This window comes from Melozone crissalis, unplaced genomic scaffold (genome assembly GCF_028551555.1).
Source record: "Melozone crissalis strain CALT ecotype California unplaced genomic scaffold, PUWL_Pcris_2 ptg000034l_1, whole genome shotgun sequence".
Taxonomy (NCBI): Eukaryota; Metazoa; Chordata; class Aves; order Passeriformes; family Passerellidae; genus Melozone; species Melozone crissalis.
This window is the reverse complement of record NW_026535812.1, coordinates 25949359-25961960: the sequence shown is the minus strand read 5'-3', so window position 1 is coordinate 25961960 and position 12602 is coordinate 25949359. Positions and strand designations below refer to the sequence as shown.

The following is a 12602-nucleotide window of genomic DNA, read 5'->3' as shown; positions in this document are numbered from 1 at the left end:
TCAGAACAGGAAAGCACAGACAGAATTTATTTTTCTATGTCTAGCACTATGCCAAAAAGCCACGGAGGCTCTAAAATAGATCACAAGATGTTAGAACGTCACCTCAAACAGTACAAATTCACTTGCTGCCAACTCTACAGGGGGGAAAATTAAGTAAATTAAGGGGAGAACATACTGTTAGGTCTGACAGCAGAATCAGAGCTACCTCCTTGAAGCAAAAGTTACTTTGACAAACAAATCAGAAGGTGTCTCTCGTATCTCTTTTGTGTTTTCACCAGAGCGATGCCACCCAGTACTCACTGAGATTTGGCTGAGACATTGCCATGCTCCTCTGCGGTGCCGGCGTGGACGTGGCTGCAGGATGGTGGCCAACGTGATTCAGCGGCTGGTTCATCGGCTTTCGAGGATCTTGCCATGTTGTAATTTTTTCTATATGACTGAGAAAGAAAAGACACAAGCTTAACATAAAATATCTCCTATATAATTTAGACAGTTAAGCATAAGGTCATGAAAACCCTATTTGGTTTTCTTATTCCACATCTGCCCTTGTCATCTCACCCTCACCCACTTGAAATTATCTATCATCTGCTTGCTCACTTTTTCTTCTGATCTTCTGCCCCTGCTGTTCTAATTTCTTTTTGCTCTACTGCTGAATAATTTCTTTTACTTGAACAATTGAAAAATTCTATTGTTGTACTGAAAATTTGTAATACACACTAATCTTCAGATTATTTAATTGTCTGAAAGTTGTTTACTCTTGTCCTACCAGTCTTTTTCTAAATACACAATGTATGGCCATTCTTCACTCAGCAACGGTAATTTTCCTGAATATTGAAGAGACAAGTATTTGTCTTGCCAAATCCAACTGCTTTCTTGCTTTCCACATTATGAAAACTATGTCTCTAAGAATACCAGCAAATATTCCCACTACCAAAGCAGGCAGATTACAGCTTTATGACAGCTTTATGCGTAATCACCAATTTCTCTGTAAAGGCACTAAGAGTTTTTATTGCAATGTAGTTAACAACATACCTACCATTTCAGTATGCAAACTCTCATAGACATGCATTCTCCCGAAAACAGTGGAGTCATGCACAAATCCACATAAATTTCACAGTGAAGTAACAGTTACAATGATCCCTGCAAAACATTTTTGGCCACAGAATTCAGCGGTAAAACAACTATGGTTTTGTTGCAACTGAAAGTTTACACTGAAATGCATCTGTTTTGTAAGAAACTTAACAGGACAAGCATTTTCAGAATGAGCGTGTAATTCTATTTGAAACAAGAAAAGAAGAAGGAAGTGTGTTGAAGCAATCAACAGTCTCCTATCTATCAGGGGATTGCCTGGCTTCAAGCCCAGCCAGCTAACCAGGTTCTGTCTGCACTGCAGTGGGCTCTCCTCTGTCAGCTCTTTTGCCACAAACAGGTAAGTCTTTAAGAAGAACACATCAAGAGGCATAAAAATTTAAACATTCTGTGTCTGGAAAACCATTTTGACTCAATTTTCATAAAAGATCAGCCTAAAATTTTTGCTGAGCTCCATCTTACACTTATCATTGCTTTTGCAGAGCCCAGTGGCACAGCCACCACTGCGGTCACCACTCCACACCCAGCTCATCACCAGAACAATTCCACAACCAAGTTTCAGTCTATATTGAGATGCACATCTTGGGTATTACCAAAAATAGTGTGAATTACAGGAAGTCAAAAAAGAAAAGAACCTAGACCATTTTTTAAAGAATAGAAAAATGTGACATCTTTATGCAGTCTGTAGCCATTTTTTTCTTTTAATATTTTGCATTTAATGTACAGTTCTCAAATGGAAGATCACACTTTTACATGATTGTTACTCAGCTTCAAACTGCTGAGTCAGTTCCTTTCTTCAGAGCTTCTAGAGTATTTGTTATTATTCACAATGAAACCACTCACCATTGCTTCTCTCTGGGATTAAAACATTTAATAAATTAAAATTTATTCTCCCATCACTGTAAATTTTTATTTTAATTTAGCTTTTATTCTCTTTACTCTTATATTTCAAGTATAAGAATTCTTGCATACAGTGCATGAAGTCACAGAGCCTCAAACTTTAACAATATCTTGCCTCATCTCTAATATTGAAATAGAACTATGTAGATAATTAAAGAACTTCTACGACTTACTTCTATAACTTTTATAAGATTCTTATTTGAGGCATATTCCAACACATGACGAGGCAGCCTCAAAATCCATACTAAAGTTCTCACTTTCAAGTTTTTCATAAGCAATTTTTGCATCTCTTATTATTATAAATCCTAATATCAGAGCTGGCCATTTTTCAACAAGGTCTTCATTCATAAACAAGCAGAACAGAAAAGCAGAGATGCCCATTTTACCTTCTGTTTCTGCATCACGAGTGAGACTGATGAGACTGACTGTATGCAAACAAGAATTTTACATGTTCCAATAAAATCAGGGAAAGTTAAATATTTACAAACTCAATGATAAAAAAACCTCAAATGAGACACACAAGAATCTGACAAATAGGACAGAGAACATGCCACCATAACAGCTTCTCCAGCCTGCTCAGATCATGGCATTCCCACCCATAAAGTTCTGCAGGGCTCCAATACAACAAAACTGTATCCCAACAGTCGACCCTCATTAAAGAAAAATTAAACCAAAGCTCAGATGTAAACAGCTGAGTATTTTACTCCAGGATTCTGTTCCACCTGTTGCACCTTAGCCCTTTGTTAAATGCCTCCTGTTTGGGTGTCAGTCTCCTGCTTTGAAATGTCAGCGTTCCTCTGAATTTGTGTTGCTGCTTTGTCCTGCATTCTGTAACTGCAAGGCTCTAATAATCCCTGACTTCCACTGCAGCCTTGCCAAGACATCTCAGTGAGTTTGAATCAGCAAGCAGCAGCACCAGGGACACCAATTCTCTTTCTGCTTCTGTGCACTCCAACAACCAATGCATCTCAGTGGGCTCTGTTTTCAGACCTTTCTTTCGTGATTTTTTTGTTTTGTTTTGTTTTTTCTGGTATTAGGAAATTCAGAGCAACTTATCTAAAAAGGTTGCAGGGGAGCTGAGAAAGACAAACCGATTATTCTGTAAGTGCACTATCCCCTGAAGTAACACAAACATGGAGTTGGACCAACAGCGTGGAGCTTTTTTGCGGTTCTTTACCAGGGCTTAAACACGGGGACTGAGCGAGGGTTGTGCGAGGGAGCCCCATCAGAGCGAAGCGCTGCTGAGTGGGAAGCAGTGACTCACCCCAGCACAGCCCCAGAGCCCTGCAGGGACACGCTGCTCACCCTGCCCTGGAGCCCCTCCAGCCACCCAAAGCAAACCTTGGGAAATCTGTGTGCATCTCCTGCAGCACAGCCGCGGCATTGCCCAACCTCCTCTTTGTCCCTCTGCTCCCTGTCAGCAAAAACAGCGCACAAAGAAAGGGTATTGGAAGGCAGAGGCCATTCCCACTGCTCTGACACTGCGTGATGTGGAAGATACGCCTTTATACAGACGGGAAGTTTTTTAAATTTAAGAAAATTACCTCAGGGACACAACATTTGAGTCTATTGTCTGAGCTTGCTCAGGGCACTGCAATGCAATTTCTGGTGAAACTACAACCAGGGCCAAAGCCCCACACTATTCCAGTAATCACCACCATGCAGGATGCAGCAGCCAAAGGGGAGCTGTGTACAAACTCACAGAATATTGGGCATCTGTAAAAGTCTAGTACCATCTACTTCTTAAAAAACTTACCTCTAGTATTCTTTTCTATGTGATCTTTTATTTCTTACCGTCACAGGTAAGGAAAATGCAAGATGTGAATGGGAATGATTTTTAGCTTTAGAAACAATTACCCTATGTGCACACGTCCAGTTCCCCCAGGAACTAATGGAATTTGTGAGCATACCTGACACTGCACTCTGAAACTAGCCTAAATGCTTACCAGTTACACTTATTGGGACATTTAGAGACCTCCAGAGCCACTGCTCACCAGGGAACACCTCCTCCCCAAGGATGGCAGAGCAGGGGTGCCACTGTCACACCCTCACGGGCCCTTGCCTTTGGGGGGCGAGTTTGGCCAAGGGTAGGACCAGGAATCTCGGAAGGGGATCAAGAGGATCAAGAAAATGCTATAATTAGGTGGTACTTCACAGCAGCTCATGGCAGCTGTTGGGACTGGTGGGAGGACGGGCTGGGGGTGCCACAGCAGCTGTGGCCAGAGCAGACACAGCCTGTCCCCCTCAGCACTGTCCCACCAAGGTCACCCTGTGCCAGCACTGCCAGCTCTGCAGACCTGGGCATGCGCTTGTGTTACTGCCATCCTTCTCATCCAAAAGCAGGAGGCATTTACCGTTCACTAGAAATCAGTAGGTGAGAAACATTTTAGATTACCTCTTATAAAAACACCTGCACATATGCTATGTGTTTTCCTGGATATTGAAAGACAATTTGTGAACGAATGCCCCTTGCTGGGAAAGGCAGGACGTGGTCCAACAACTGCATGAGAATACAGTGTTCTGTCCTTAGATGCCTCCCTCTGCCACGCTGCTTTCCCCCTTCTCTCACCATAGACTGGAAAATTTCAAGAGTGAAGCTCTGCTCTCATTACAACATGAAAAGACTTCATGGAAAGTACAGCACCATGACCTAATGTCACTCATGCACCTGTACATTTGATAACTTTAACTCTTTAGGCAGACTGCAGCCATGCCTGTGATGTAGGAGCTACCTTCAAACACGGAAGAGACAGTCACTTCTCCTACAAGCGCTTGAAAATCCTACAATTTCAGTAGGTCAGCCCGATTTTTATGGCTTGTAACTTGTTTACAGCTCTTTTAAATTCAAACTTAAGTGGAAATGGGACTGAGTTAAATTATGATCTGAATCACATCCTGCTAAAGACAATGAGCTTCACGCTGGCATGAGCCCACACAGAAAACGTTTGGAGAAAATTCCTGGTTGGCATCAACAGTTTGCATGCCAGACTGTGCAGACAAAGCATCAATGTCGTTAGGTTGCCACTTGTCTCAGACTTTTTTTCAGATTATATTCACATTACCCAAAAAATGTGACGTGGAAAGTTTAGCACAATGAACACAGCTAACTCAGTGCTAGCATCTCTTCACTGCCTTGCAGTCATGCACTGTAATACCACAGTTACTTATCTAATCACACGCTTTTTCTGGAGAGCACCTGTCTTACTCAGTAAGTGCATTTCACTATTCAAAGGCTCTGTTTCTGATGCACTATGAAGTATTTTCTTAAACTAACTTCATCCCAAACCTACTGCCAAATTTTCAAACTCTGCTCTAGTGACAAGTGTAATAAAAAGATAATGAGAAAATCATCACAGTGGAACTTCATTAGGTTTTGCAAGGCTATCCCCATTCTACAGATCAGGGGTACAAGATATTTAACAGTATTCAGCACTTTCAGGGAGTACTTTGAAACATCTAGCCCCTGAACCTACAAAATACGTATTGCTTTTATGTTCAAAATCCTGCTGGTTGTTTCAGATACATCAACAGACTGATCTGCCTGAGCCTGCAGCCCCATGTGAAGAAAATGGAGAAAAACATTTGAAAAGAGGAGGACACTGCTCTCAGCAGTACCCTTTAGCCAGGACAGCATCAGCTGTGAAATGGCTGGGACAGTGTCAGCCAATCTCACAGTCAGCTCTGCTCTTGTGATTTTTGACAGAGAAGGGAAAAGTGGGAGAGATTAACAAAAATCTACAGCAGTATTTTCATTTTACACCAAAATCAGAAGTCACATGCTGTACTAAGGTTTTATTATGAAGAACTTCCCTCTGAAAAAGAAGAATTTTGCCTATTCTTGGGGCACTCCCAAGGCACCTGCTGGCACTTCAGAGTGCCCTGGTGCACCCAGTGTGTCCACAGCTGCTGCAAAGCACTCAAGATGCCCCCACAGACACCTCAAAACCACCAAGGCTCAGCCCAAACAGCTGCCTCAGCAACTTAATTATATGCCAACATTATTCACTGTTAATAAGGAATGGACAAAATTTTGCCTTATTCAAAGCCAAAATGTTAATAATATTTTGCAAAAATCACGTACCCAGTATATTCATGCGAAACTAAAATAGCTATTAGGTGGAAGAGCTTAGAGATGCATGCTCCTGATTCCATTTCTGCTGTTCAACAGTTGGGAAGAATGAGAATATATCATTCCTTACATCACTAAAAGCACACAAATATAAAATCCAGTATTTCTCAATTACTTTCCTTCAGAGTGCAGAAATTAATAACACTCAATAGTTCGGCCACTTGTTACTGTGGGAGCTCAAGTGATGCTCTGCAGCACTCCAGCTCACAAGTTTGAGCTAATCCAATTCATGGCACTTGCTTTTTAGACAGCAGTAATGTTTCATGAAAATTACATGAAGCTTTAACAAGGAGCTCCAATGTAATTATTAAACTGATTGAACCATGGACTTTGTTCTCCTGTTGCGTATTCATCCTCATCTCTGATCTTGAAGCTGGAACATTACATCTGTATTTGAATATTTATTACACTATGCTAAGTAACTCCTTCAGTGAAGAGAGTTGCTCTTTTCCTAAATTAGTTTCAGCATAATTTGCTGTGAAGAGAACTTCGAGAATGTCCTGCTAAGCTCCCCTGTAACTGACTGATTCCATTGTTGGTGTACATGGAGGCCTTAAAAAACATTAAACTAGTTATACAAATGGAAACAAAACACCCTTTGAGTTCTATTGACAACTTAACCTTTAGAATTTGGATGAAATCCCAATTCTTGAGAGAATGAAAAAAAAGGTATTGAATGAAGCTATTATATAGAACATTCTTAGGGTTTTTTAAAGTATACAGTATATAATAGCATTAATGCATTTGTTTACGTGATGAGTGCCTGTAGCAACTTATATTTAAAGAGAAATATTATGATTTTATTAAAACCTTGTTTATTTTATTTAGGGGAATAGGTAGCAATTTGAAGACAAAGCGTTCTTTTGTGAGCTATACATGACATTTTCAGATGTGTGCAGTTTCCGAAATTGTTGAACAGGTTATAAAATGAAAGGTTCTATCTGTCCTCTACTTGAGCTAGAGGGCTACCACCAGGTCTTGCTGTGAATGTCTCACTTTACCAGTATAAAATCCATGTCAAAAGGGACCATATTTATGAACAATCAGGGTTTGCGTACATAAAACATAAATTGGTGCTGTCTTGTAACAAGAATGGGAGAAGTGGCCCAACCTAATAAACACTCCTTGACTACCAAGGTGGCATTTCTAGACAAACTGTTATTACTTTAACATATTCTGCATTCTAGTAGAAATGAATGCAAAAACAAGAACTCTCCCTTCAACTACGCAGTGCCCTTAAAAGGACACATTGAAAATCTTCCCCAGGCAAGAAAAGATGTAGGATAGAAAAACAACCCAGAGCAAAACAGGACACAAAATACCTTTGAAGTTACAGAAAAAATACCTAACGTTATATTCTACTGCACTGGCCAGAGGCAGAGAAATGCATGACTCCACAGAATTTAGTCTCAGAATTTTCCTCTGTAATCAAAGTTTTTATTTCAGGTTTTGGTTTCTGGGTGTGTCAGAAAATCAATGTTAATGTTTCTGTTAATTGTGCATTTTGGCATGTTCATTAACATAAAAAAATTAAATTCACTAAAAAATAAAAAAATTTAAAAGAGGGTTTTTTCTAGTACTGGTGCCTTTTTAATCAGAGAATTTAGAGGGTTGAATTAATTTTCATAATACCAATAAGACTCTATTTTGCTATTTAACTAACAACTATGCACTGGTTTTCCTTTGTAATTTGAATAATTACGTGCTAAGAGCTTCAGATCATTGCAATATATTCAAGTGCACGTCTGTAAAAGGTTTTTGTTGCAGAAAAAAACCTATTTTCTACTCTGTAAGTTGGCCCATCTGCAATCCTGCCTACCTTCGGATTTTGAAATCACACAGAGAACAGCATTTCTTCAAAAGAAAACAAAATGCTGTTACCGCAGTCTCTAGAGCTTCTTTCCACAAATGCACAGCAGTTGTTCCAACTTTTTCCTATGACAAGCTCCTGAACTGCTTGGTCAGGATTTCCAAACAATAACACAGACTGGTTTGAGGAATACCTTTGCCAAACAGACAATCCTCCATCACTAGAAACTGAACACTGGCTCAAAATACACAATTTGTGCAAAGCAGTTCCTGGTACTGCAGCTCTCAGTCAGAGATCATTCTCACAACCTCAGCTTTCAGGTCAGTACATTTATTAAGCTCCAAAAAGGCCAAAATAACTTCTGTTCACTCAACTTCACAGACAGCAATACTTATATTTTATATGAATGCCAGTAGCTACAGCACAACAGACATGCAGAGCCAAACTAGATACTAATTTATTTTTTTTTTCCTTCCACGACCCAAATCCCTAACTCTTCAGACCAAGATTTATATCTTGCAAATAAGACTTTGGTCTGCCAAAGAGCAAATGCAAAACATAACCAACTATACATAACCAACTAAACATATTGATCAGGCAACAAATTTAATTCAGTATATCACTGACATAACTATTTAGATGAATAAAATTATTTTGGGTCTATATTCATCTGCCTCAATAGTGGTTATGAGGTAGATAGAATTATTTAAAATACCAAGCCGCTCAAATCTCTCAGTATTACAGAAAATAATTTGTTAATGAAATATCATCAGGAACAACTTTGTGACTGGTACCTGTAAACACTGAGGTTTTATTCACTTGCTCATGATTCACAACACTTCTATTTCCATCCAGCCACAATTTGTGGTTCTTGGTCCCTGCTATCCTTTTAAGTGTTATATGATGCAGATTAATCACAGAATCATAAGAACCATTGTTTCAAACCCACGTGTTCAAATTAAATAAACACTACAGATTTCTTTTCCATGTGCAGTATGTACACAAGGACATGCACACATGATTGTTGATGGAGTTGTTGTGCCCAGGCCTTTCTGCAAGGTCTGGAAAAGCTTCCCCTCAGTGGCCCTGGTGACATCCTGACACCCATCTATTAAACAACCTGCACAGCTGCCTCCTGCTCCCCTCCAGCCCAACCCTGCACATCCAAAACCTTCAGAGCTCATTCCTAGAGCAGAAAAAAGGCTCCAGACACCACGGGCAGAGAAAGCAGCTATCAGGATGCCTCTCGCATTTCCTCTGCAAAATAAATTCAATAGGAAAAAATCTGCTTCACTTAACTGAATGCTGAGACAATCATGACCTTGAATGCATCAGGACTTATCTTACTTCCTCCATTTGGGCCATTTAATCACTACTGAGAATACAGCAAGGAAAACAGAAGATTCAGGAGACACATAATTCTTAAATAGACAAAAGGTAGAAAAGAATGTTGCCTTCTTTGTAAGTCCTCAGAAGGTGAGGAAAAGGAAAGCAATCAGCCAAACTCAGCTGCTGGAGCTAAGGGATGTGGAGCATGGCTCTTTCCTCTTCCCTGTAAGATTAAAAATCCATTAGGTTGCTGATACTCAAACACACCCTCCACTTTCAGGGCCTGAAGAAATGTCTGATGGATTCTACACAAATAATGATAAAACCCTGTCTTTTATCAACATTAGCATCTTCTCTACTGTTCCCTACTGCCCATTTAGAGGGTTCCCTCACAACATGGAAAAAATTCTATGGCTTCAATCTCCTACATGGCATATGCACATAAGAAAAATCCCATCGCTTCTTTCAGTGGAGTCACAAGAAACAAATTAAAACTGGTCACAAACTTCTATAAACATCTGTTGGTTTATCTGTTTTTATTACCCTCTTAATTTTGAAGATCAGCTTAGAATATTGAAAAAAAGGTCTAAAAGAAATGGTTCTTTTCACAGTCAGCACTAGTTACCCACTTCTCTCTGCTCACACGGCTCGGAGTGATGTGCTGCGAGGGCCTCAGTACCTCACTCTAAGAGACAGAAATGGGATCAGGTCATGAATAACTTTTTCAGAAGCTTCTTACAAAACTCTGACTCCAAACATATTGGTTCCAGCTGTTCAGAATTTTAGTATACAAAGGTCAGGAGATGTCCTACTTGGATTATTTTTTTAATTATGATTCATGCTGGAGGTGATTAGCTAGCAGATGAATTTTTCTTGGACGCTATTTCTACCTTCCATATGAGCTGATTAGTTCCCATGGAAGAAAAGGCAGGACAAATAACCACACTAATCGCCAGAGTTCAGAAAGCTGACCTTTTACTCAAATCTCAAAACTAATGTGTATCCAGGAAATCCTGCCAGACAGTCACTGTTTGCAAATGGTTGGGAAACGTGATCATTTGCCATGAAAAACAGACGAAAAGCAGGAGCTGGTTAAAAGACCAAGTCTTTTCTCAACAAAACATTTCCAAAATAAAGAAACGATGTCTCAAAACTGACAGTTGGCCTGAGCTTAGGAAGGGTGACAGTTCTGCACTGGGGTTCTCTGTACATGAGAATTTAAAAATGAGACCAGAATTTCAAATGAGATTTAGCTGAACATAAGGAATTTATGTGATTTCTGACACTGCAGTAATATTCCAATCAAACAGAGTCTATTTGAAAATAAATATTTTTAAGACTGAAAGTTGACAAGCAAGGCTTCCCTTAAGCTCAGAATAATGTGTAAAAATATCAGATGTTTAGCAATGTAGGTGCATCTTACTGATTTCTAATGGGGTGCAAGGAACACGTGCCTGAGGATTACTGGTATGAGAAGATGGGCACAGGTCACAGGAATACACTGTGCTGTGCTCAAAGGGAATAATGCTGTGAAACTTAAATATTTTCAAGAGTTATTTAGGCCTAGCAGAGATGATCTGGCAGGTCAAGACTCTTGCATATGCCATCTAGAATTACACTATCAAAGGAATAGTTATTCTAATGTCTCAAAGAAATAATTCAATTGTAAACTGCAAACTCTCAGGAGCTAACATTAAATAAATTTTTTTTAAAAGCTGTGGTTTATGTAAAATGTCACATAGAAATTAAATCTTAAAAACTGACATAGCTTTGTCTCAAAGACCCTATGATGAAACACCTTTGCAACTTTTCTTTTTGATAAAAAAAACGGAATGACTGGAAAACATTTCCCTTCTGCCAGTACCTGAGATGCAAGCCACAACAGGGACCTGCCCAACAGAGCCAGGAAAAATTCAGGTCTGTATCAGATGGAATTCTTGCAGTGATATGTTCTTTCCATATGCCCCCAAGAGGAATTTTAGTTCAGAATTTTCTTCTTCTCTGCTGTTCCTAGTACAGTCATCAAGAAGAAAACACCACTTCAAATAAGAGGAAGCATTGCTGATGGCTTTGCACTGTGCAGGTGCTTTATAAATAGAGTCAAGATAATCTTTCCACGCAGTATTTTGCTTATCTGCAGAAGCCAAAACTGAACTTCACATATTTTCAACAGAGCTGTTTCATTACAGCTCTGAGGAAGTTCATCTCCTATTTGTCAGTGCACAAAATGTGAGAATAACAGAAGTTGGATATTTCCAGCACCCAAGAAGGTCATAATAACAAATCTGTATGCAAATCTGAGAATAATGTGCCTCTAGGATCAATCATTTCTATAGTAAAAAAAAACCAAAACGAAAAAACAACCAACCAAAAAAAAAAAAAAAAAAAAAAAAGAGCCACGCTTAGTAACCTGATTATGAATATGCAGGGCTTTTTTCAGTCTATTACAATTAATTGGAACATTTTATCCATTAATCATGTCATTCTATTTAAAAAATATCTCAACCTCATACATGCCACAAAGAACTCCCAACTTCAATCTCCCCATTTGGTCTTTTCTCGGGCTGTGAAAAGTATTTGTGCTGAAAATCTGTCACACCCAGTGCAGCAACACTGAACAAGGGCACAGAAAACATCACTCGCAAAAGTGCAGAGGCTGCTGCGCTGAAACTGCTTTCATCTCAAGTTTTCATATGAGTGAGTGTTTTTTGGGTTTTGGGTTTTTTTTAACAAGATCATCTTAAATTGTTCTTCACATGAGGTCCGGATAGTAGGAGAAAAAACAGTGAAACTCTAATATCCCTCAGAATCTAACAAAGACTTACTTCCAGTTTGCTTTATACCTTTAGAAATTACATTTTAGGTAACAGCATGCATTTCTTTTCCAGTCTGTCTACTTCACAGCTTCCTGTTTTTTCTAGAAAAATGAATCAGGCATTTGTTTCTCTAAGATAAAAAAAGACCACTGAAAATATTGTTCTAGTAGAAGCCTCCTGACAGAAAAAGGAAATGTTCATGAGACAATATCCTCAGTAGAAGGCATGCTTTCAGTAAAGTAAACCAGGCAGTACCACAAAATGACTCAAATAAATGCAAACATATGTCTGTATCTGCAGGAAAAGCAGCACAAAATGGAAACTGACAGTGCTTCTGTGTCTCAACTGCATCCCAGTTTGTTTTATCTGCAAACTTGTGCTCTTTCGCCCTTTATTGTCCAACTCTCGGTTACAAGAAAGATCTGTCATGATTGCTAAAAAAATACTGTGTAAAAACCTCAACATTTAGTGAATGTTTTGAGCAGCATTTGACCATAAATATACAGCGTAAACACCAGGATCATTCCAA

The 12602-nt window shown here is 39.3% G+C and overlaps 1 protein-coding gene across 1 annotated transcript in view; it reads right to left on the bottom strand.

Moving 5' to 3' along the window:
• WWTR1 (WW domain containing transcription regulator 1) overlaps positions 1-12602 on the bottom strand; it is a 41130-nt gene that overhangs the window by 19913 nt on the left and 8615 nt on the right. Inside the window, exon 2 of the mRNA XM_054282422.1 lies at positions 301-437. Within this exon, the coding sequence (XP_054138397.1) occupies positions 301-437 (137 nt within the window). The remainder of the gene's footprint in view (positions 1-300; positions 438-12602) is intronic.